General features: G+C 47.9%; 1 protein-coding gene across 1 annotated transcript in view; it reads left to right on the top strand.

Annotated features, from left to right (window-relative positions):
- FRAS1 (Fraser extracellular matrix complex subunit 1) overlaps positions 1–24,513 on the top strand; it is a gene marked incomplete at both ends in the record, with an annotated part of 94,577 nt that extends 70,064 nt beyond the window's left edge. The window contains 26 exons of the mRNA XM_009868767.1: positions 1,091–1,215; positions 1,907–2,047; positions 2,950–3,177; positions 3,382–3,495; positions 4,759–4,909; positions 5,801–5,960; positions 6,101–6,263; positions 6,653–6,899; positions 7,765–8,109; positions 8,385–8,545; positions 8,935–9,082; positions 10,001–10,206; positions 10,664–10,820; positions 11,169–11,369; positions 12,718–12,905; positions 13,094–13,369; positions 14,150–14,382; positions 14,732–14,892; positions 15,661–15,875; positions 20,158–20,308; positions 21,194–21,301; positions 21,479–21,638; positions 22,028–22,144; positions 22,748–22,914; positions 23,191–23,396; positions 24,367–24,513. Coding sequence (XP_009867069.1) covers positions 1,091–1,215; positions 1,907–2,047; positions 2,950–3,177; positions 3,382–3,495; positions 4,759–4,909; positions 5,801–5,960; positions 6,101–6,263; positions 6,653–6,899; positions 7,765–8,109; positions 8,385–8,545; positions 8,935–9,082; positions 10,001–10,206; positions 10,664–10,820; positions 11,169–11,369; positions 12,718–12,905; positions 13,094–13,369; positions 14,150–14,382; positions 14,732–14,892; positions 15,661–15,875; positions 20,158–20,308; positions 21,194–21,301; positions 21,479–21,638; positions 22,028–22,144; positions 22,748–22,914; positions 23,191–23,396; positions 24,367–24,513 — 4,676 coding nt within the window. The remainder of the gene's footprint in view (positions 1–1,090; positions 1,216–1,906; positions 2,048–2,949; positions 3,178–3,381; positions 3,496–4,758; positions 4,910–5,800; positions 5,961–6,100; positions 6,264–6,652; positions 6,900–7,764; positions 8,110–8,384; positions 8,546–8,934; positions 9,083–10,000; positions 10,207–10,663; positions 10,821–11,168; positions 11,370–12,717; positions 12,906–13,093; positions 13,370–14,149; positions 14,383–14,731; positions 14,893–15,660; positions 15,876–20,157; positions 20,309–21,193; positions 21,302–21,478; positions 21,639–22,027; positions 22,145–22,747; positions 22,915–23,190; positions 23,397–24,366) is intronic.
- Between the last annotated feature and the right edge of the window lie 500 nt (positions 24,514–25,013).

Below are 25,013 nucleotides of genomic sequence, written 5' to 3'. Positions count from 1 at the left end.
CTCAGTTTTAGTGTGTGGTTTGCCTCTTCTTCTCACGGTGTAAGATATCCTCTGGCAAACATGTCGAAAGAGTGGGAATAATGAATGAAAGTTATAATAAGCAAACTCCTCGCTGAGAGAAAATTCAAAACTTGCAATATTTTTGTCTAAACTGCAGACTAAACAGTGAATCTTGTCCTTTAGAGACCTGAAAGAGCTGGATTAAGGATTTTATTTTGCCTATTATTTAAAATGTGATGATTCTGTTCTCATGATTTAAATGACCTAAACCTGCGGAGAGAATACTGGCGTGTTCAATAGAGAACACAAACCTTTAAAGCTAATCAGTTCTGAGGAAACCTTGGTTAATCATCCGGTTTTGGCTCATTTATTTATTGCAAATCCTGGTGTCTTTTGTAGTGCGGCCAATACTTGTCAGTAGCCATTTAGCATGATAAACCAGTAAAAAAACGTTTTGTCAGGGTTTTTGTTTGTTCAGAGCAGTAAAACTGTCAAATGCAGCAGCGAGATTTAAAGGCTCAAGTGCTTTTTAAAATGCTTATTGGGTACTTTTCCCTGTCACACCTAATGACCTGTAAAGACATCACTGTAAGTCAATGTCAAAAATGAGCCTTAGCCTGTTCCAAACGCAGGGGTGCAACGAGGGGAAAAGACAGCAGAGACTTTGAAAACGGCTGTGAGGCCAGGATAGTTTTTGCTCATCCTCAGTGATGCCATAGTTAGATCAGTTGTGCCAAGCAGTGAAAATTCAAGTCCTACATCTACTGTTTTTCTCACTGCTGCTCTCTCACCCTTTGCCCTGACTGGCCCGTCCCCAACAGGGTGTTCTCACAGCGTGAGGTGCTGTGGTAAAATTGTCCTTGTTTTTGCAGAAGAGGTGCCACTGCTTTTATTTCAAAGTTGTTGAGTGGAGTTTTTAAGAGATTCTGTGCCAGCTAAAACCCTCGCTCGGCTGAAGTTCATGGTACATCCCCAATTGCAGCAGGACAAGCCAAGACTGAGCGCTTACGACTAGATCTGTCCAGCTCCCTATATTCTTCCCTACCTCACTCCTTCTTTTGCACATTTTCTCCTTTTGTTCTTTTCCTAGGGAAAAGAATTAGTTCCTTCAGCCAAGCAGACTTGGCCTCTCGCAGCGTCCGGTATGTCCACACCAGTGACGTTGAAAAGCATGTGGACTCATTCACCTTCTCTGTGTCTGATGGAACGAATGAGGTAAGTCCCAGCACAGTTTTTTTTGCCCAAGTCAGAGCAGGGTATTGATTCTGCGGGGTGTGATGGGAGTCTGTGCTTGTGAGAGACAGTTCCACGTAGCAAAGAAAGTGAAACAAGCCACACATGGGGTTGTTGTTTCGCCGTGGTGGGTGCTCTTCCTCTCACTGCTGTGAGAGATCTTAACGTACCACAGGGAGCAGAGCGAGCCCTGTGAAGGGGAGGGGGAGCCACCTGCGATGAAGCCTCATGAGACTGGTTTACCAGGATTACAGTGTCTGGTTTTCATCTGCTTACCAATTGCTGCTGGAACTCAGCTTTGATCCAGTGCTTTGGAGATGTACCCAGATGCACAGTTAGACCCTTAAGAAATATCTCCTTCCTGCTTTCCGAAAGAGAAAAGTCGTAGCTGCAAGTAGAGGGTGAGGGACACAGTAGAAGAAGGAAGGGAGGGAGGAAAAAGCGGATGTCTGTAATATCACAGAAAGAGGGAGAATAAATTAGTGAGGAGGCACAGAAAAAGTCATATTCACATGGTTTGGCTTAGAATTTTGTATTTACTCACTAGACAAGGCCAGAATGAAGTGGCCCAAGCTCTGGATCACCATGGTCTCCTTCAAGCATTATTTTTTCAAAGGTGTTGCACTCTTGGTAGGCTGAATCCATCAAGAGAGGGTTTTTTCCCCTCTTCCAGGTGAGCCAGACATTTGACATCACCATAAACCCTGTGGATGACTCCTTGCCCGTAGTGCAGAACCTCGGAATGGTGGTTCAGGAAGGGATGAGAAAAACCATCACAGAGTTCGAGCTTAAAGCGACAGATGCTGACACAGAGGTAAGGCAGGACTCCCTCTTGCCTCTTTCCTCCCCTCTTCTGCACATCTGGGCTATCAGAAGAATGAGCTTCTGTTCAAAAGGAGTGATTACAAGGAGTGTCACCTCTCCCTGTGATCATGGCCTGCCTGATCACAACATCAAACAAACAGTTTGGGGGGGGCCTAGTTTGTCTACAAGTAGACAAATGAGTTTTTGAGCAAAGCCAGGCCTGGGCTTGAGAAATGGCTTCATCTGGGATATCTCTGAGACAAATAAGCAACAAACCTGCATGGAAAACATTTAGAAGTTGTGATCTGAGCCGATCTTTGCCCTCTTCTACCTTCTCTCTGAACGTTGTGGACTGGATCTTAGCTTACATGTAGCTTTGACACTTGAGTTTATGCCTAGCACAGATGAAAATGATGTTTCCTCCTTCTGGGTCTGGCAGGAGCCAACCTTGTGTTGGCTCTACCTCCCTGCGCTGTGGTTTTGCTGCAGCAAGAGAGCTCCTGGCTGCCTGTTATTGCCCTGAGCCAACGATCCTGCTCCAAAGGTTGTCGCTGCTTCCACCTGGACAGCAGTGACACGTTCCTTAGAATGGCTGCAGAGTGAGCAACTGCTCTGGTGTCTGAGGAGTTGTCACAAGGGCAGGAACCGTCTCAGACAAGGTGAACCAATATTTCCGTGTGATGTCTCCAGCCTAGCTCTGCCCAGTTGGGATTATTTTGTAGATAGCCACCTTAGGAGAGGGATAAAGACAGGGCAGGGCTCAGGACATATCACTTCAGCGTGCGGCGCTGCGTTTTCAGCCCCTGGTTGGAAACACCATGCCGGGTGAGCTGTCAGGGCATCCTGAGCTAGAAGAATGTGTGTGTCCCGGTGTCACGTCATCACCTTAGTCGCTCTATCTCCTTGGTGCAGGCCGAATCCATTACATTCACAGTCGTTCAGCCCCCTCGGCACGGCCTGATTGAACGCACCAGCAATGGGCAGCGTTACTACCAAGCCACCACCTTCACCATGGACGACATCTATCAGAACCGCATCAGCTACAGTCACGATGGCAGCAACTCTCCGAAGGATCGCTTCACTTTCACTGTGTCCGATGGGACCAATCCCTTTTTCGTTACAGAGGATGGGGGGAAGAAGGTAAAGGGAGGAGAATACATGTCGGGGGGACCTTGAAGGTAGGGGCTGAGTATTCTCACTTATGCGATGCCGTTTGTTTCTTCCCTGGTGTTCCAGCCTTGTGCAAACTCACCCCGGGACCTTGATCTCAACCGAGCTGAAGGGATCCGAGTTGGTAATATGGTGGATGAGGCTCTGACTCCCATCTCTCTGAACTTTTGCCAGGTCGTGACAGCAGCACCACAACGTTTCAAAGTGGATATTCTTTCTGTGGATGATGGGACACCCAGGGTCGTCACCAACCTGGGTTTGCAGTGGCTGGAGTACGTGGATGGCAAGGTAACCGCCTGCCTGGGTTCGGCTTAGATGGTTTCTCAGGCTGTGTCAGGAGAAATAGCTTCACAGGAGCACATCCTTATCCTTTAGCATTTTTCTTTTTGTGATAGAGAATGGGCGCCCCTCTGTGCCCATAAAGTGTCTTGGAAAAGGCAGAGGTGTGCGGGGATACCTGTGCTGCAGCTCCAGGAGCTAAACCAGGTATTGTGGCTCCAGGACACTAAAATCTCTTCCTGGACCAGCAGCCTGACCATCAAGCCTGGCTCTTCTTTGCTCTTGCTTGAGTTGTACAGTGCAGTACGGCTCCTGCCCACCTTCCTGGGCAGATGGACATGTCCTACCCCTTGTCCCTCTTCCCCAAGGTTTGTTTTTGTCTCAGTAGATGGCAGAGAAGTCTTGATTATGTGCCATAGCAGCCATGGTGGAGATATTTGGCCTTCAAAGAAGAGTGGTGTAGGGATCTCTTGCTGTGATGTGCCTTTGTTTTGCTGAAGCCCAAATGAAGCCCCAGGAAATGCTCTCTTGTGCTTGTTTTGGAGGACTGCAAATAAACTTTGATTAACTGCAAATAAACATTTTGATTTTTCCCAGGACAGAGAATTGGAAGACACTGTAATAAGAAATTGTATTAAGAAGTGCCTATCTCAGCTTAAATTCCTGATTTCAGAAAATGCGCTCCTGTAGCCTCAGGCAGTTCAGTTCTCCCTTTTTCCTCCTGCTGTTAAAGGTGTTTTCTTTTCAGAGAGAAAGCAAAATAGAGTGGAACTGAGGCATATCTTTGTGAGGTCGTTTGAAAAAGGGTCTAGTGCAGGCTTCCCAAAGTGGCATGAACTGTCCTGAGCGAATCCTTCAACTCGAGACTGTTTGCAAATGTTTTTTGCAAAGCTGGGCCTCACCTGAGCATCAGCACAGTTCACGGAGCAGCAGTTTCCAGATGAAACCAAAAGATTTATCGTAGCTTTTAGCCCCGGCTAAATAGGACTCGGCAGCTTGTTCTGAATTTGCTTTTCTTTGAGCTGCATTGTGAGTTTGGCTTTTTATTAAACAAACCAAGTGTGAGGCAGAATATCAATCTTTTTTGTGCTGTCACACACCTTGTGGGGCTTCAGTCTGTTCAAGGGTGCTGTGTGCTTTTCCCACCCCTTAGCTTTTCCCTCGTGGAGCACTGTTTGACAGAGGGATGGTTGGGCTTTTTTAGATGAACAGTCTATCAGACTTGCACTGCTGGATCTCCAGTTTTACTCCCTTGGTTTGGCTTTAATCCAGGCAACCAATCTAATCACTAAGAAGGAATTACTGACGACAGATCCTGACACAGATGACAAACAGCTGATCTATGAGATAACAACTGGTCCCAGAAACGGTTATGTGGAGAACAAGCTGAAGCCAGGGACGACTGTGACCACCTTTACACAGGGTATGTGTAATCGTGCTTTTTTCCTTCCGCTGCTTCAGTTTGTCCAGACAGCTTTTGTGTGCGGAAAAAAAAAAAAAGAAGGTGGCAGAGGAGAAGACAGGGGACAAATCTCAGAGCTATGTCAAAAATAAGAACTGAACTTTGCACTCAGTTGGAGAAATCCTATAATTTCTTAGAGCTGTCAACAAGTGTGCACATGTGTGGCACACGCAGGCTCTCCAGACTTGCTGGAGTTGGAGATTTAACTTGGGACACTAAAGAGGAGTTGTAGATACTGCACATGGATCTAATCATCACAAGGTCTGGTAGATGTTTAGCCAGCGGTGTGCAGAGTCCACAATGGGTGGAAAGTTTCCTCTTGCAGGGCTGAGGGGTCCTCCAACAGGAAAGGGAGGTGAGGGAGTGACTGCTTTCTACACCACTGAGCTTTTTCTGATCCTGTCTCCTCAGAAAGAAAAAAAAAATAAAGAAGAAGGGAGAGACTCATGCTGTTTTAGGGCTGAAGCTTGGCAAACATGTATGATACTGCAGAAGGTCAGAGAGCCGCCTCGGCAGTGAGAAAGAGCCCTGTTAGGACGTGCCAGATTATAGAATAGTGCTGGAAAATGTGCTGCCCAGGCAAATTCTTATTTCTTGCATTTCAAAGCTACTTCAAATTTACCTTATTTTTAAGTATGAGCCATTACAGGTAAAGAGTAGGCAAGGTAATATCTTGTCACAGCTTATAGGCTGGCTTCTACCAGAGGCGAGACCGAGGAAGTTAAAAAAGCTCCTGCAGCACAAAGGGCATTTGAAGAACCCGATTGCTGTGGTTGCACACGTCCGTGCTGCCGGTCTAAAAAACTACTGCTGAATTTCGGGGTTGGCTCATTAGATGTCTCCTTCTTGCAGAGGATGTGAACCAAGGCCTCATTCGCTACGTGATGCATGAGGAGAAGGTTCAGGAGACCACGGACAGCTTTCAGTTCCTAGTGAAGGACAGCAAACCCAACGTGGTCAGCGGCAACATCTTCCACGTCCAGTGGTCTCTCCTCAGCTTTACGTACACCAGGTAAGTGCCGCGGGGTTTACAGAATTCTTCTGACCAATGGAGTCTTAGCTCAAGTGAGGCGAGTTTTGCTCAGCATCAGCATAAACACACCAGGTTTTCTCCCCAGCCTGTTGTTTGTATCTGCTTGATATGTTTTCCAGCTACAATGTGAGAGAGAGCGCAGGCTCTGTGAGCGTCACTGTCAAGCGGATTGGGAACCTCAACCAGTATGCCATTGTCTTGTGCCGCACGGAGCAGGGATCTGCCACCTCCAGCTCCAGTTCGCAGCCAGGAGAGCAGGACTATGTGGAGTACACAGGGCAGGTAGGCTGGGGACAGCAGGAAAGAAACGGTCTTACCATGCATGCCATTGAGCCGCGATGAAAGAACTAATTAAAAAGAAAAAAGGAGATTCTGTTTCCCCTTTCTAAAAATTTGTGTCTGTTTGCTTTCAGAAGAGGGTGTATTTTTTCATCCGTTTTTTATCTTGGCACATCATGGGTATTTTATGTTGGTACTTTGCAGCAGCGTTTTGACAGACCACAAATGTTACAGGTTTGCCTGATGACGCGAAGGGCTAAAACCCTGACCGAGATCAGAAGCTGCCACCTTAGATCTCCACTAGCCATTTAACCAAGGTTAGGGCAAGGCGAGAGGGACAGAAAGTTTCCAACCCCAGTCCAAAGAAATGAAGCCACTTTACTCCCTTCCAGGTCCAGTTTGAGGAGCAGGAGGACACCAAGTCCTGCACCATCGTCATTAACGACGACAACGTCTTTGAGAGCATGGAGAGCTTCACCGTGGAGCTCAGCGTGCCGGTCTACGCTCTGCTGGGCAACATCACCCACGCCACAGTCACCATCACCGACGCAGAGGACGAGCCCACCCTGCAGTTTGACAGGAAGACGTACCACGTCAGCGAGAGTGCGGGTCTTCTCTCGGCTCCTGTTGAAAGGAAAGGTGGGTCGAGCCTTGAAGAGCGACTTCTCGTGTTCCCGTGGGTGAGACCTGCAGAGTCTGACCTCATGTGGCAGAGAGAGTGGAGGGGGAGGCTGGGGACAGAGAGAAGTGAAGCACCTGAGGACAGATTGTGAAGTGTGTGGCTGCCTAGAGCTTGGATTTTAATTCTGTGTCTTTCTAGATAATAGAAGCGGTTTAGTGCCTGTATCCTGCAGGCTTTTATCACATGACTTGGATTACTGCAAAGCTCCTGCGGGGTTTTTGCAGTGTATGCCTTTGCCAGGCTCAGGCAAGCAACTCTTCACTGTTGGCAGGCAAGTAACGGTGACCCCAAAACCAAGTCGTGTTCCTTGGGGTTTGCTGGTTTATGATGTTGAGGTAGTTCTTTGATTTTTTGGAGGTAGCTTTGTGACACAACTGAACTGACAGGCTACAACACAGGTCACATGTTGCGCTTTTTCTTTTTTGCCAGCTCTGCTGTAAAAGTCACCACCAGTGCATCTAATGCTCCTGACTTGGATTCATTTCTCCTCCCAACACAAACAGAAACAAACTCTTGTATTGATTTGCTTCTCTATTATCCAGATAGTGGTTTTTTTGTGGACCTTATCCCTGTACTGTACATTCCTTAAGTCCCACATTCAGTTTCCTGACCATAGTAACCAAGAGCACAGATTTGGAGTGTGCCCGAAAGCCAGACCTAAGCCAGCTTTTATGCAAGTTTAGGAGGAGGGATGCTTTTCTTTGTTTTTACTCCTCGCCTCCTTTTGACTGTTTTATTATTTCAGTGAATGTTGTCTCCACTAACTGGAGTAAAAGTGCTTCCACAGAGTTATTGTTTGGTTTTTTTTCTGTTGTGTCCCAGGGGATACCAGCAGCACCGTGTCTGCCATCTGCTACACTGTCCCCAAATCAGCCAAGGGAAGCAGCCTTTACATGCTCGAATCTGGCTCCGACTTCAAGTCCCGGGGACTGGCAGATGACAGCCGTGTTGTTTTCGGTCCGGGTGTCACCGTGATGACGTGTGACGTCACACTCATCGATGACAGCGAATACGAGGAAGAAGAGGAGTTCGAGATCGTGTTGGCTGATGCCTCGGATAACGCACGCATTGGCAGCCGGGCTTCAGCCAGCGTCTTCATCGGTGGTCCCAACGATGCCTCTACAGTGTTCCTGGGGAACGCGACGTTTACCGTCAGCGAGGCCACAGGTGAAGAGTGGCAGGGGCTGTTCCACACTGTACTGGGGTGCTTTTGCCAGGAAAAAAGGCATCAGAAGGAGCGATTTAGAGCACAGAATTGTCCAAGATTTGCGGAGGGTTTCTGTTCTTCCCTCTGCCCCCCTGGGGAAGGCTGGGGGTTGTTCTCTGCAATAGCTTGTGCTGGGTGAAGGAGCAGTGGTGAAGGGAGAAGGGAAAGAAGTGGTTCTGTGGTACCTGGCTGCTTTCTCATCTCAGTTCTCTCTCACATGCACCTGATGATACAGGAAACATTGAGATTCCAGTCCTCCGAAAGGGACCTGATCTCTCAACCCCCGTCTCAGTGTGGTGCGCCACTCGGACATCAGACCCACCGTCTGCCAGCCCAGGAATCGATTACGTCCCCAGCTCCAGAAAATTAGAGTTCAGGCCAGGCAAGACAGAAGAGGTGAGAGGAGCCCCTTGGACTCCTGATGAGTCTACTCTCGTCTAGTGACTCTTCTCAGTTATGTGCATACTGTATCTTTGTCATCTGCCTTTTTTGAAAACCCTCTGCCCTAAGAGAGAGAATTGTTAATGAATCTGCTAGGCACAGATTTACATCTGATCTGTGCTCCAGCCAGAGAAGATTCAGTCAGACCACCTCTCCCAGGATTTAGATGGCTACTTATTCTTTGAAATGATACACCAAGTTTATCTGGAACACTATTTTCCATTGATAAACAAATTCAGAAAAGGCCTGATGTATAATGACTTGACCTTAACCACTCAGATCTGAGTGCTGGAAAGGATCAAAGCTTTGCACCTCTAAAAGCAGTGCTCCTGCTTTCCTTCTAGTTCTGCACTCTGACGATCCTGGACGATGCGCAGTACCCAGTGATAGAAGGACTGGAGACATTTGTTGTTTATCTCAGTTCACCCCAAGGAGCTGAGCTGACAAAGCCTTTCCAAGCGATCGTGGCCATTAATGACATCTTCCAAGACGGTAAGTTATCCGTGGCAGCTCTGTCCGGTCCATCCAAGCCTCTTCCTTAAATGCAGCAGGAGGCTAGGCCAAGTTTATTTTTAGGCTGGATTTAGCCTATTTTCCAATGATCTTCCCATTCCATTTGGTTGCCTCGTTTCTTTCCGTGCTTCACTGTCCACAAGAGCTTGGAGTCCTGGGAAGTACAGAAGGAATTTCCCTGTGGTGTTCCCTCACTTTCTGTGCCTCCTCTGCTCAGAGCTTGTTTTGTGCTTTCTGTGAACTAAAGTCCCCCTTACTCTATGAGAGAGTTTCACTGCCTGTTTCCTCACTCTCGGTGTTTAACATCATGTTTCCTTGCCTAAGGAGAGCACACACTATATAATCTAACGTTGCAGTAGTCTAATACTTTCTGCCTTGGTATCTTTTGTTGGGCTCTCCCCTCTTTGCTGTGAGCCCTTAGTCTAATACTTTCTGCCTTGGTATCTTTTGCTGGGGCTCTCCCCTCTTCGCTGTGAGCCCTTGTGCACAGACAGTAGGATAATGCTTTGAGACATGACATCCATTTCAGCGCTGAGTTCCAATATAATCCCTTCCTGATGCGCCTCGCAAACACCCCATCCCTGCACCACCAACCCTGTCTTGTTCTCCAGCGCAATGCAACAGCTCGAAAATGATAGGGAAGGAACAAGTTCCATCAGCTGTTGAAGTTAGGTGACTGAGAGGTGACGAGGAGAGATGCCTTCTCTCTGAAGCTCTGCGGGATCTGCTGATCCTGTGCTCTGGATCAAGGGTCTGTGACAGTAATGGTCACTTCTTTGAGATCAATTCCTGTATTAAGGCACAGTGAAGCTGCTGTTAGATCCACGCAGCAGGGATGTGCCTTCATTAACTCTCTGTGGAGACTCTACACAGCTTGACTCTTATTACCTCCTGCAGTACCAAGCATGCAGTTCACCAAGGATACGTACACGGTGAAGGAGAAGGAGGGTGCTCTGCACATCCCCATCTTCCGCACTGGGGACCTGAGCTATGAGTCCTCTGTCAGGTGCTACACCCAGAGCCAGACAGCAGAGGTCATGGAGGACTTCACGGAGAGGAGAAATGCAGAGGAGTCTCGCATCACTTTCTTGAAAGGGGAGAAGGTGAGCTGAACTTAGCTTGTAAGGGGAACGAAGAATGACTGACCAGAGAGGTTAAGATCTGCTCGGCTCTGCGTTGTCAGAGGGAGCTGCAAGAGGCTATCCCAACCAGTTTCAGAGATGCTTAAAGACACAAATTGTTCTGGTCCTGAAAATTTGAGCTGACTCTGGAGGGGTTGTTTGTTTCATGTTAAAACTGGTTGAAATGTGAAATCTGTGTCAGTAGGACTCTGGATTGCTGAAGGAGAGAAATGTTGGTTTGTGGAAGTAAATGTCTTTGCTGCTGTGTCTCGTCATGTAACCATGTGGTTTGTCCACACTGAACTAGCAGCTTTAGAAATACAAGTGTTTCTTCCAGGATTGACAGGACTCAGACGCGAAATCCTAGATAGTGAAGCCTTTAAGTGGCTTCATCAGATTTATGAGTCTTTGCTGTCTTCTCCTGCTTACTTGGCTGTAGGTGAAGAACTGCAGTGTTCATATCAGCGATGACTCTGCCTTCGAACCAGAAGAACAGTTCCACGTCTACCTTGGCAGCCCGCTCGGAAACCACTGGAGCGGAGCTCGGATTGGCAAGATGGACGTGGCAACTGTAACTGTCACCAACGACGAAGACGGTAAGTGAGGACGCTCCAAAAGGATGTGGTTGTAGTGTAGGTTGCATATCCAAGGGAACCGGCACCATCTCTTCAACAGTGTGGGGTTTAATTTAGTACCTGTGAAAGCCTTCAGTTGGGTGGTCACAGCTCTGACGTGATGGCTTTGTGCTCCAGACTGGTCGCCAGGGAGGGATAGAACAACAAGAGCTTGAACTCACGGTTTGTCCCATTTCCTACCCCCCTGCAGTCACACAGGGAGGTGCTGTCCTTCCCGTGGGAGATGTTGCCTTCTGTCCCCAGTGTCTGGAAACAGTCAGCTCGTGTGCAAACCTGGGCCTTTTTCTTTTTTTTTCTTCTTTCTTTTAGCACCCACCATCGAGTTTGAAGAAGCCGCATACCAAGTACGGGAGCCACCAGGCCCGGAGGGTGTTGCTGTTGTAAACATCAAGGTGGTTCGGAGAGGGGATCAGAACAGGACCTCCAAAGTCCGCTGTAGCACCCGCGATGGCTCAGCTCAGGCTGGAGTGGATTACTATCCCAAGAGTCGAATGCTCAAATTCAGTCCAGGTAAAGGGGTCCTTGGAGGGAAGGTCAGGGGGGGTGGTGTGACCATATCAGAAAGGAGCATTGAAAGGAAATGTTCAGGAGATTTGGAAGAAATAACTGTTCACATGAGTTTTACAACACAGCACAGGTCTAACTGCTCCCGCTGAAGCGCTGCATTAGCTTTAAGAAAGCTCAGAATACCCATAGATGGGGGAGTTTAAATTTGATTTGGGCTTTGGTCTTGGGCTCATCACAATCCTGGTGGGAAGAAACACCTCACCGGCGTGTTACAGGTGGAGTGCAAGACTTCTCCCCTTTCCTTGCACTAGGAATGTGCTTTCCCTTCTCCCTTCTGGTTGCCTAATCATTCTCAATTCAAACCCACTGGTGTTCAGACCACTGGCCCCTCTCCACTCAATAAGGAAAGTGCCAAGCTGCTGCCCAAGGGGCAATGATAAAGAAGAGGAAATGAAAGAGCAGAGGTGGTGATGTCTTGAATGCATAGACTGTAAATGTCTAAGGAGACAGAAGGATGGTTGAGACTTCTGCTCATTGGAATTAATGCCACTTGAAAAACTGGGAATCCCAGGTCTGTCTTTCCCATGTTTTATCTTGTGTACAACATTTCATCCCTTCACAATGCCCCACCAGATGAGAAGGGTCTGGCGTTTGGTTCGTTTAGGTTTCTTTTTTCTGGCTTTTTTTTTTTTTGTTGTGGTTTTTTTGCAACATATGTCAAATACAGTACATAGACCACTTATGGTATGGTCTTTTTTATAGCTTGGCTCCTCTGGGCTGCAGCCTTGCACTCTCCTGTGGCTGTAATTTTGTTATGCAAAAAGGCTGAACTGTTAAGTGAACAGTGATTGGAACGGAGGAGGAAGAACTAGCATCTGGCAGGCAAGAGTAAAATTGTCTTCGGTGGACATAAGCCTCAGCAGAGTTACTTTAGGATCCAGTGCAAGAGCTCAGACCATGTTGCTGGACAAAGACACCCTCACCATTGTATTCTGCGTACTGGTGTGAGAGGGAGCAGAGACGCTTGCGGTGGGAGTGGGAACGTGCTTTGGAACATAGATCTTGAGTACAGACAGCTAATTCAAGACAGGCATTATTAATCCTCAGATGGCATCTCACCTGATCAGTTAGATCACATGTCATAGCTGGAGTTTAACATATAGACTCCTATGTAGACAGGAGTGAATTATTAGTAGCAATGAGCACAAATAAAATTTTATAGTGCATATTCTATCATAATGTTTCAGTGGTCATAGCCTAGACCAGCTGTGCGGTGTCTTTATGAGAACTTCAGAGCAGTATCTGACGATGAATCGAGTTCTCTCTGTTTATTTTGTTTTTCCTCTCACAGGTGTGAACCACATCATGTTTAAGGTGGAGATCATGTCCAATGAAGACCGGGAGTGGCATGAGTCCTTTTCTCTGGTGCTGGGTCCAGATGATCCCGTGGAAGCTGTTCTTGGAGATACCAGCACTACAACAGTGACTATTTTGGATCAGGAGGCAGCAGGGAGCCTCATTCTACCAGCACCTCCTGTGGTAAGTTGCCCATTGCAATGGATTTGATTCAGGACCCACCAAGTATAGACCCAAAACCCCAGTGGGGTTTCAGAAATAAAATTAAGAGCTGCAATGCTGTGGCAAGCTTAGAGTGCATGTGGGAAGAATTCTATTTTCTGCTCCTCCCCTGAGCCCCACGTGAGTTCTGCCGTCTTGCATCCGTGCAGGTTGTCACCCTGGCTGATTACGACCGCGTGGAAGAAGTGACTAAGGATGGTGCTAAGAAATCCCCTTCCCCGGGCTACCCGCTCATCTGCGTCACTCCTTGCGACCCTCACTTCCCCAAGTACGCGATCACGAAGGAACGCTGCAGCGAGGCTGGAATCAACCAGTCTTCCATACGGTTCAGCTGGGAAGTAGCAACCCCCACCGATGGGAACGGAGCCAGGTCACCTTTTGAAACCATCACCGACAAAACCCCCTTCACTAGCGTCAACCATAAGGTTTGTAGCTGGGTACTGACACGGCGAAGCTGCCAGGAGCGTGTCATGTAAATATGGTTACAAACTGCGCTTCCTTCAGACACTCGTTTTGCTGCGTTGCTCCATGTGTCACCCTGGGCTGTTCACATCCTGCCCTGCAAACAGAATTACTTTTCCTCTGGAGGCTTTTCCTCAGACTCTCCAAACTGGGATGTCTCAGCTCTTCTCAGGCATCCAGCTGTGTTTCTACCCCATGCCTACTTGTGCATGGTCCTGGGGCATTTTTAGTGAATGGTGCACACTTCAGTTACACGGCAATTGAAACCAACTTCTTGTCAGATTTTGGAATTGATGTCAGATACACGAGTGCTGCTTTGGAATTGTTTTTTTTCTACTTTTGGCTTCACTGAGCCTGCCAAAAGCACTATTTGTGTTGATGAGCAAAGTAGCCGTGAACACTCTAGACACTTCAGTAAATCCCTGGTGGCAGGAAACAGATCGAGCCTGGCAGATCATAAGGGCCCAGGGCCCCTCCTCCTCTCCCTACAGGATGTGAGCATGGTTTGGAAGGTGTAAAAATAACCAAAATATTCAAACGTCTACTGCAGCGTAGGTAACAAAAAGCCAATCACACCCACGTGCCCAAGCAGACATTGGTACTCGCACATGTTTGCATTTGCCTGCCCCTCACTTCTCTGCTGCAGCAAAACACCAGAACAAAGTGATTTTGCCACACGGTCAGATGTTGCGACACTGGCATCTATGACCCACAGACTTGTCTCTTTCCTCGTTTCCCTGCAGGTGCTGGACAGCATTTACTTCAGCCGGCGGTTCCACGTGCGCTGCGTGGCCAAGGCTGTGGACAAGGCTGGCCACGTGGGGACCCCCCTGCGAAGTAACGTGGTTACCATCGGCACGGACAGTGCCATTTGTCACACTCCCGTGGTCGCAGGGACAGCCCGAGGTTTCCAGGCGCAGTCATTCATTGCCACTCTGAAGTATTTGGATGTCAAGCACAAGGAGCATCCCAACAGGTCGGAGCCTAGAGAAGGGCAAAGTGCAATCCCTCAGGCTCTCAGGGCTTACAGAGGAGAACGCGGGTCTCAAACCACCTCCTTCCACGCACCCTGTCCTCTTGAACAGCGTAGGGGGCTCGGGGTGGTGCTCCTACTCGCTTCCTCCCAGCTACTGTGCTGAGGGGGTGCCCCTTCCCCTCAGGAAATTGGAATTGGTGGGACAGATTAAGCTGCACACAAACAGTCAGAAAAATGTAGCTGAAGCTAAATATCAGGCTGTGTTGCTCTAGGGTAAGGCCCAAGACTCCCACGCACACCTGCCAGGGCTGGTTTTTTTCGTACCATCTCATCGCACTGTTTGTTCCAGAATCCACATCTCGGTGCAGATCCCCCATCAGGATGGTATGCTGCCCCTCATCTCCACCCTGCCGCTGCACAACCTGCATTTCCTTCTCTCCGAGTCTATCTACAGGCACCAGCATGTCTGCTCAAACCTGGTCACTGTCAGAGACCTCAGAGGCATCTCAGGTAAGCTTTTGAAAAGCCAGATTTGCTTTTTCTAAAGTAGGGAGAAACCCATAAAGAAATGCAGAGGAGGCAGCTCTGTCTTCCTCTGGGCTCTCTTGACACTAGGTAAATCTTAATGAATCTTACTGTACTAAGAGCAGTGAACAGAGTTGCCCTGTTGAAGATGCAATGCCTGGAAACATTTAAAAGACAAAAGGGTAAAAGAGCATCGCTCTGAGGAGGTTGTAGGTTCACACTATGCCAGTGATATTCTGCTTTTCAAACCCATCTTGTGATATCCATGTGGTCAGAGAAGGATCCCCAGGAAGCGGATCATTGTGTCTGTGTCACCGAGATCTCCCACACAGCAAAAAGAAGAAGCGAAAGCAAAGTCACTGCCAAAGTCAGTGCCAGAGTCCAAGGAAAAAAGCAGTTGGTGTCTGTGACAGGGTAATGAGGTCCATGCTTGTTCCATGGTGGGCAGGGGGTTGTTGTACTTCATTCTCATTTCATACTCAAGCTGTTCTGCTTTTCTTAAGGTTTAACCTCAGCCTTTCATGAATAGGTTCATAAGTTGGCGATTTAGGATTCTTATCCCATTGCCATAACATTTTCCCCTGTGCACATGGGTGTATATTCATCTTGGCCTCTAGGATAATCAAGTCCATCAAGTCTCTACTGTAACACAAGCTACTGACACGACGTCAGAGTGAAAATAGGGCCTCAGTAATTGGCCTCGAGCTGTTCTAAGATCAGAGTGATCAGAGTCCTGACGTCTCTTCATCCCAGACACAGGGTTTCTGGATGAAGTCACCTACGACAGCATCGTTCTCGGTCCCGGCTACGACCGCCCTTTCCAGTTTGACCCCACAGTGAGAGAGCCGAAGACGATCCAGCTCTATAAGCACCTCAACCTCAAGAGCTGCATTTGGACTTTTGATGCCTATTACGACATGACTGAGTTAATTGATGTTTGCGGCGGCTCTGTCACCGCTGACTTCCAGGTGAGATGCCATATCCAAAACTCTTGTACATAACCTAAAATTTTCTCACTTCTTCATGGTTGAGTATATTTGCTGCTCCGTACAAGCAGAGCATGACCTGGCCCCGTTTTGCCTAGACAAGAAGGGTACTTCATGCAATGCCCTTAGTTTATTTTCATTGCGGTACCGTAGGTTTTACTCTCTTAAGTGTTCTGGTTTGAGACCACCAGGATAAAAGTTCTCTGGGGCTCCCGGCACTGGTGGCAATCCCAGCGGGGTAGGTGGGGCAGCTGTGCCTGTGGGGAGGAGACCATGGGTCAGGTGACCCAAATGGATCAATCAGAGCATTCCTTCCCATGGTGCTCAGTATAAAAGGGTCCCTAAAAAGTCCAGGGGTCTTCAGTACCTGCTAGGTTGGAAGGATCACCATTGACTGTTGATCACCTCTCCCTGCCCTGCTGGTGTTCCTGCATCCTCTTTTTCCACCATTCAAGGAGCTCCATTCGTCAGGACAGGTAGGGCTCCCCTCCCTCTTTTGGGTGGGAGCAGCACAGCTCTTTCTCTGTTTTTCTGGACTGTCATGGGAACTCTGGGCTCAGCTGCTTGCATCAGCTGCTGAGTCCAGTCCAGTTTGGGACTTATCTGCTCAGGACATAGTTTTTATCTGGGGGCCATGGGTTCCTTCTTAACTATTCACTTGTATCTTTGAAAGTATTTTTATTCTTGTGCAATAGCTCTATCTAATTCAACATCTTCATTTTTATTAGTAGTATTATTTTTCTATTAAACTAGTTGAAGTTATTGGTATTTTTCAACCTCTCTCCCAGGTTGCCCTGTTATCCTCCCCTGGGAGGGTGCTGTGGGCATCACAGAGAGCATCTATCAAACGTCAGCAGCCAGCCCAGCCTTTTTTTTTTATTTTTTAAGTATAAATTTCCCACTGCTGCTTCTATAAACCTCTTCACACACAGCTAGCTGTCTTAGATATTTGATACCTTCTTACACGGTGGTGTGCTTGCTCAGGCAACATTTGATGTCCTCTTCTAAGGGATATCTGCCCTTTGTAGCTGCCAGGAGCCACTTCTGCAGACGAAGTATTTAATTTCCTCCCAATAGCTTTGTTAATTCCTCCATCTCTGGCCAGACTTCCCAGCTGTCTTGCTTCTCTGTTGCTTAAAAAAAATTGTGTCAGCTCCAACTATCCCACCAATGAAGCAACGGGGTGATAAGTGTTTCACTTGGGTGCCAACCAAAGGCCTTCCTTGTATTCTTGAAGTCTTTCAGAGAAAAGGATTTAGTGGTTACCTCTTGTTCCTATTCCTCTTTCAAGTGAAGGAAGGTTCACCTCAGAAGGACTCTCTGCTTGAGTTTTAGTGGAAGTATAAAGACTTGGTCTTTCGTCTTCATTAGAGCTCTCTCCTGGGTGATTTGTTTCTTCCTATAACTTTGGTATGAGGAGGCAGAGTTTGATTTCTTTTGACGACAGTGACAAGCCACGCTGGCCTGTGTGGAAGGTCTCTGCAGTGCCTGTTGCAGGGTTTATAGTCGTGACCTGTGCCACTGTGGGTGGAGGGACATCACTACTGTTTGTTGTAGGATTTGGAGCCACGGCGTTGCTTGTTGTGCTACACCTAACTCCATGCTTACTAATCATAAACCATCCCTGCAGCATGTTAGTGATAATCAATAACAAAGTCATATTGAAACGGGAACAATAGTTTCTAGAACTCTCAAACTCTGCTGGAGTTCATTTGGTAAAAAAACCTATAATTTCCAACGCAAAAAAATCAAAATAAAATAAGCAATACGACTTAGCAAGTAGTGCCTAAAGTTGTCAGGAAGAGTTATCACCCAGCTTACTCCCGAATAGGTGTGTGATGTTAGACATGGCAGAAAACTGATGCATCACCCACCGCCCCCAACCAAAAACACAAGACCACACACTAACAACGCTAGAAAAAGTGATAACATATATGACACATTATGAAGCATAATATAAATGTATTAATAAATTTAGGTAGCAATAAGACTTGGCAAATAGGGGCTGAAGTGGCCAGGAAAAGGCACCATCTCGCTTACTCTAGAATAGTGAGTGGTATTAGATGCAACAGAAAACCAACGCTCTTTGCCCAATGCCTCGACCAAAAAAATGCAAATGCACACTAAAAACACTAGAAAATACAACATAGTGACAGATTAGGGAGCAACACAACTATTGACCACAACCCAAAGTCCCTAAAGATACAGCATATTGTTTCACTTTCAACCACATTAACAACTCCTGAGGTTTTCTCCAACCTTTCAAAAAACAAAAAGGAAATATTAAACTAGAGTTTATGAAATGAGGAAACACAAAATCCATTCTTGCCCCACTTTGGGCACCAATAAATCTATCCAAATGTAAGACTGGCCCAGCCACTAAACTTTGACAGACACTCGCTGTGATCCCACCACCATGCTCTCAGGGGAGGATAATAGGGGAACCATGGAGAGAGACTTGGAAATTCAAAAAAATACTTGAACCAACCTATGGAGAAAAGGCAAACCCCAACAACACTAACAACAACAACAACGTTGAACTGTCTACAGGTATTACACAACAGTAAAAATCTGTCCAGAGATACCAGACAAAAAGTTAGGATGGAACCTGCACTCTCCAGATGACAGCCAGGTCCTGAGTAGAAAAGGCCCAGAGTGGACTCAGCAGCAGCTGGGAGCCCCAACGACAAACAAAAAAACCCAAAACCATACAAAAAACTCCCAAACATCAAAAAAACCACCCCAAACCACACCCAAAAAAGAGCTGTGCTGCTCCCACCCCAGAGAAGGAGGGGAGCCCTACCTGTCCTGATGAATGGCGCTCCTTGAATCGTGCAAAACCAAGAGGCAGGAACACCGGCAGTGCGGGGTGATCGGTGCAATCAACAGTGATCTTTCCAACCTACCCAGCTTGGGAAACCTGAGGGGGTTTTTTAGGGACCCTTTTATACTGAGCACCACAGGAAGGAATGCTGTGATTGATCCATTTGGGTCACCTGGCCCGTGGTCTCCTCCCCACAGGCACAGCTGCCCCCCTGCCCCACTGTGATTGCTACATGGTCCAAGAACTCTGGGGTAACTTGTACCCTGGTGCTTTCAAACTATGACAGCCACTAAGTACTTTTTAAACTATGAGGATATACTAGTGATCAAAAAGCGTTCTCAGGTGTGTTCTGGTTTTTTATAATTTTGACTGCATTTGTAGCCAATAGAAATGAGCAAAGAATGGAGCAGAAGCAAGTTAGTTTGTACGCCATAGAGGAGAAACATCATGGGAAATTTTAAGGAATTTCCTAATTAATTGACTGGCAGATCAAAAGGCAGAAATGTTCTTCTATAAAATAGTGATTTTCACTACTAAATGTGTCTCACTGGCCTCTCATAGATGGGTTCTACATGCACATTCCACTCAAGTGACTAGCTCATCTTTGTTAGTTTGGTTTTTTAATTCCCACTCAGGATGTTACGGTCAAAATCGTCTCTTTTAATTCCTGCCGGTCTGGAATACTTTGTTAACTTTCCTTTTATAGCTCCAATGATCAGCCCAAATCCTGAGGAACTATTTAAACTGAATAACTGCATAATTTAGCATGTGGAGGCTGGCACCAACCAGTCTGGAACGTCTCTGGGAGCTCTCTCAGGGGCTTGCGGAGTGCAGCTGCACTCTGCAGGCAATAAATGGCACAACTGGAGAGCCTGTGGGTTTTTTGGATGCTCTCAGGGCCAGCCCTGAGCAAGCAGAATTGCTTATTTTTACTTCACAGGATTAAAAATATGGAGGGTTTGAGGTCAAGTTGTGCCCACAGTTGCTTTTGTATTGCAACACCAGCGTGCCTTAACACTCACCCTTATTTAAAATGCAGGTTTGGCCAAAGTACTTACATGCAAAAGTAAAGAAGGTTTGAGACAGTGGTCTCTGACTTAATTGTAGGAGTTTTGTAGTATGTGAGGAGCACTCTGGGCTCACGTGCTTCTGCCCAGCAGTTCATTAATAGCTGTCCAGCAGTAACTTTCTGCAGATCATCCAATTGTTTGCCGGTAATGCTCAGTCTTTATAGAGCAACGATATTACATTGCTTTAGAAATGCTTCATCCCCACAATATTCTCCCTGCTTTTAGGACATCCTTGGTCCAGCTCTAAAAAGAAGGAGCTCTGGCTCCCCATCTGCAGAGTGGAATGTGAATGCCGTGGGTGCTGGGAGTCTGGGCCGGTGTCTCCCTTTTTCAAGATGCATAACCACCTTTTGGGGGGTTTTACTGGCAGGTACGAGACTCTGCTCAGTCCTTCTTAACAGTCCACGTCCCACTTTATGTGTCCTATATCTACGTGACAGCGCCGAGAGGTTGGGCTTCTCTTGAGCATCACACGGAGATGGAGTTCTCCTTTTTCTACGACACCGTTCTCTGGAGGACAGGTAGGTCCAAGGCGTTTGAAGAGGCGCGGGAGAATTGGTTTGTCTTTTTTTTTTTTGAGATTTTTGCCCTTTTTATTAGTTTCTCACTGTTAATGGGAACAGTTGTCACTCAGCCCTTGATGGTGCTGCAGGAGAAGAGCACTCTCTTCCCCAGAGTCTCCACAGCCTGGCAGAGGTTACTTCTGTGATATTTGGAGTGATTTCTCCAACACTTTTCAATGATTTCTCAGTGGGAGCTGCAGTCACGTTCCTCAGCCTCCTGGTTCTCACAGATGGACTTTTTCCTGTGGTTTCCCCTTGTTTGTTAACGCAGCTGTACCCCCAGCAGCAAGCCCTAAACCATAAACCCTGTCCTCTGCTGGTGGTTACATCCAGGGTCTAACATCTGTGTGTCTACGTGTGGTTTATCCTGTTCGTGCAAGTTTTCTCTTTCCAGCTCCTTAATTTCACTTTCCCACGATATTCAGAGCCGGTGTGTGCTGTGAGCCCGTGCACGCAACCTTGAGCAGTGTTGCTGCTCCAAGGGCTGCAAGGATTTTATTCTGCTGGAGGTGACACCTAAGTATGGTAGAGGAGGGACTCGCAGAACTTTGCTCATGGAACGAAGGCCAAGAGTAGCCAGAAACAATTATCTACAACTTATGATGCAAAATAAGGCTCATCATAGCGGGAACTCAGTACATTAATTTCCTTTATGCTTGAGTGAGACTTAGGCAGCACATGTGGATAATGGAGGAAGAGCATAGCTGACTCACTGGAGGGTGATCCCAATTAAATCGTGTCTTTTTGGAGCTCTCTGAAGTGCTCCTGAAGCTACATTGTGCTGACAGAGCCCACCTGAGGACCAGCTGTGTGGCCTCCCTGGTGACTTTGTTCTCGCTGCAGGGATTCAGACGGACAGCGTCCTTTCAGCCCGGCTGCAGATCATCAGGATCTACATCCGTGAGGATGGCCGGCTGGTTATCGAGTTCAAGACACAGGCCAAGTTCAGAGGTGAGAGCGTGAGTCCTGATAGAGGAAAAAATCAACGTGCAAATGCAGATCTGCTCTGAGAACACGGATAGTGGAACAAGTCCCTCTTCCCACTAGGAGTCAACTCTGCTGAGGGGCGTACTGTGGGGTCTCTCCGTTCCCTCTGCCTTATCTGTCACCTCCTTGTCCTCACCCCAGGGCTTTTTGTAATGGAGCATCACAGTCTGCCAGATGTCAAGTCTTTTCTGATGACCCCAGACCACCTGGGAGGGATCGAATTTGACCTGCAGCTGCTGTGGAGCGCTCAGACTTTCGACTCTCCCTACCAGCTCTGGAGAGCAACCAGCTCCTATAACAGGTGAGGAGCGCGTATTCAGCCACCTTCAGCAGCTTCCCGCAGCACCATGTTCTTCTTAAAAAATGAACAGAGCAGTTTCAAATCCAGACTTGAGAGAGCAATCCCTCGTGCCCTTCCAGCAGCCGCAGCGATGGTTTTCAAGGGCTCAGAGCTACAGCAGGCACGGAGCCGCTGTCAGGGCTGTCTGATTTATTATTCTTACAATCTGACCACGAGGCAACTTAGTCCCTCCTGCCAGTGTTAGAGTACATGGGCATTTCTGGGGCAAGGGAGAGGTGCTGCTATGAACTTTGTCTGGCCTGCTTAGGCTACTTAGAAAACAGTGGCGTTTGGGCCAGGCGAACTGGAGTCTCATTTGGTGACCGCAGTGTTTCCTTATCTCTTTCCAGGAAGGACTACTCTGGAGAATACACGATCTTCTTAATCCCCTGTACCGTGCAGCCCACCCAGCCTTGGATAGAGCCTGGAGACAAGCCCCTGCCCTGCACAGCTCACGCTCCCGAGCGGTAAAGTGTCCCTATCGTTACGGAGGCAGGAGGTTTTCAGCCCGTTTGGGTTGTTTGTGCGATCCCAGTGGGCGTGTGGAAGAGAAAAGGGGAGGAACCTCCTCTTTGGTTCAGGTCCCCCTGCAAGAAAAACCATCCCTGCTCAGGATGGTGAAAGATTGCTGGGTGCTCCGGGCGAGTATGTTGGGGTGCTCCAGGCCCAGCACAGCAGGATGCGTTACGCCTGAGCGCTTGCTTTCTTTAAAAATACAATTTCCTTTAAAAGAAGCTGCCTTCATCTGTGTGCCTGCTTTTCCTCTGTCACACCTTAGCGAGTCAGTGGACTCCCAGGCCAGGGGCTGTCCTGGGTTGTCGTATGTCTCAGCCAGCGTTTTCCAAAGCCTGCGGAGTCTTTGGGTGTTCCCAGGCAGAAAGAAAGAAAATGAAACCGGTTGGGAGGAGGCTTCGGCTGGTCATGAAAAACCTTGCACTGCTACTGGAGAACCGTGGCAGGGTGAGGGACAAAGAAAAGAAAGGGCAAGCAGGCAGCGTAGGTCACCAGCGTGTAACTTCAGGTGCGTCCAGATTAAACCTCTCCTATTTCTTTTCCTGTCCCAATTTCAGATTTCTGATCCCGATCGCCTTCCAGCAGACAAATCGCCCGGTTCCGGTCGTCTACTCCCTAAACACGGAGTTTCAGCTCTGTAACAATGAGAAGGTGTTTCTGATGGACCCCACGAAATCTGAAATGTCTCTGGCAGAAATGGATTACAAAGGGGCTTTTTCAAAGGGTAGGATTTATTTTCTTTTTCCTTCCCGTTCTGCTGGTACCTAATGTTTTTGTATTCACGACTTCTAGTCCTCCAAAAGGAGACAACAAATGGCATTTTGAGCACGTTGCAGCCCCGTAACAGCATGAGAAGACAGGAACGTGCTCTGGCACATTCATGCTCCGACAATTTTGTCATGTGCACGCACAAATCAAAACGCAGAGCCCTGTGTAGTTTGGTGCATTCGGCTCCCACGGTGGAGAGTTCAACCTAACCGTTTTTTTCTCCCGACCTCAGGGCAGATCCTGTACGGCCGTGTGCTCTGGCACCCCGAACAAAACCTCAACGCCGCTTACAAACTGCAGCTGGAAAAAGTCTACCTGTGTACGGGGAAGGACGGCTACGTGCCTTTCTTTGACCCGACGGGCACTGTCTATAACGAGGGGCCCCAGTATGGCTGTATTCAACCCAACAAGCACCTCAAACACCGATTTCTCCTCCTGGTAAGTTTTCTTTCATGGACAAAACCACAACATTCAGCATCATGTGTGATCACATCCGGAGGAGTCTAGTCTCCGAGACTCTTGCTGACTTCCCAGAGCTGGGAACTGAATGAGGGGTTACAAATATTGATATTTAGCTCGTATGAGCTATTTCAGTCTGCCTATTCTCACTAGCCTGGCTGTCCCAGATGGCGCAGCACCACTGTTTTTTCTGTTTGACTTCCCCAGGGACCCCCAAACGCCTCAACATCCTGCGGAGAGTCCGGGCAGACGCTGCCGCCCTTCCAACCTCCTGCACCTTTGTGCAGGCACAGAAAAACAGAGCCCAAATAAAGCCTGATGCCTGGGCTAAACCCTGAGAGGTGCAAACCATGAAGATCGGTTTTTCCTCAGTCTTTACCCATGAGTACTTCTTAGTGTTAAAAAAACCCAAACAAACAACAAAACACAAAATAGGAAGATAAATTAGCCCTGCACCAAACTCATAAAATCTCCCTTGACCTCTACTTTTACTATGGTTGGAATTGACAAGACTGGCATCATATAAAGGAGTTTTATTTACGTTTTACACAGAAATCCTTGTGGTAAAAAACTACTATTAGCTCCAAATATGCGTTCAGCTCTTCTTACATGCTCTGTAATTACCTCACTTGGCAGCCCCGTTAACCACTCGTGGGACGAGGGTGACGTTATCGGCATTCGTTTGGCCTGTGTGTTTAAGCAGCCTGGTTAAACTGTCTTGATCTTCCTCTCTACCAAACTAACATTGACACAGTCCGTGTTAAAAACAGCAGCACGGGGCATCTACAACTCCTGCCGGTAAGAAACGCCCATGCCCACAGCTGGGTGTGGAGATGGGGCGTTTGGATTCCGTTTCTGCCGCAGGACGTGGGTGTTACTTTGTGCCACGGCTTCCCTTTGGACACACAGCAGCTCGCGTCCCTCTTCAAAACTCCTCTCTGCTTTCCAGGACCGAAACCAGCCAGAGGTAACGGACAAGTATTTCCACGACGTGCCTTTCGATGCCCACTTTGCTTCTGAACTGTCCGAGTTTCATTCGGTAAGCAGCATGCCCGGAGTCGACGGATTTACTCTCAGTGTGGATGCTCTCTACAAGGTACGTGCTAGGTGACATCGGTAGCCCAAAACCCCACCTCTCTGTCCAGGGTGTCCCAAATCCGCGCTGAACTGTAGGCTGTGCCCAGAGCCTGGCGAGTCCGAGGCTCGTCGGAGCAGAGCAGATGGTGGCGGAAAGAGGAGGGACGCGGTGGAAGGTCTTGATCGAGGGCAGAATTTTATGTTCCGATTTCTGGGGGTTTTTGTCCCTCCCCAAAGAGATGCAAAGCAGTGACCTTCTGTTTGCTTAAGGGGCTTCCTGGCATTGCCAGGATCGTACCGTAAATTAACAGTGGAGCTAGTCGAGAAGCAAACTCCAGCCCAGAAAATGGGAGGTGAGGAATTATTTCCAAAGAACTCAGGAAAGAAGCTCTTTCAACACATACTGTTAGCGTCCCTGAATTAATTATTGCCGTGGCCAGAGATAGACAAGACCGGACACCTCCCTCGGGGCCGGGTGTTACTGCTCATAAAAACTCTCTGAGCTTTTTAGCTGATCCT

This window comes from Apaloderma vittatum, unplaced genomic scaffold (assembly GCF_000703405.1).
Source record: "Apaloderma vittatum isolate BGI_N311 unplaced genomic scaffold, ASM70340v1 scaffold11074, whole genome shotgun sequence".
Classification (NCBI taxonomy): domain Eukaryota; kingdom Metazoa; phylum Chordata; class Aves; order Trogoniformes; family Trogonidae; genus Apaloderma; species Apaloderma vittatum.
This window is presented reverse-complemented; position numbering and strand designations above follow the sequence as displayed.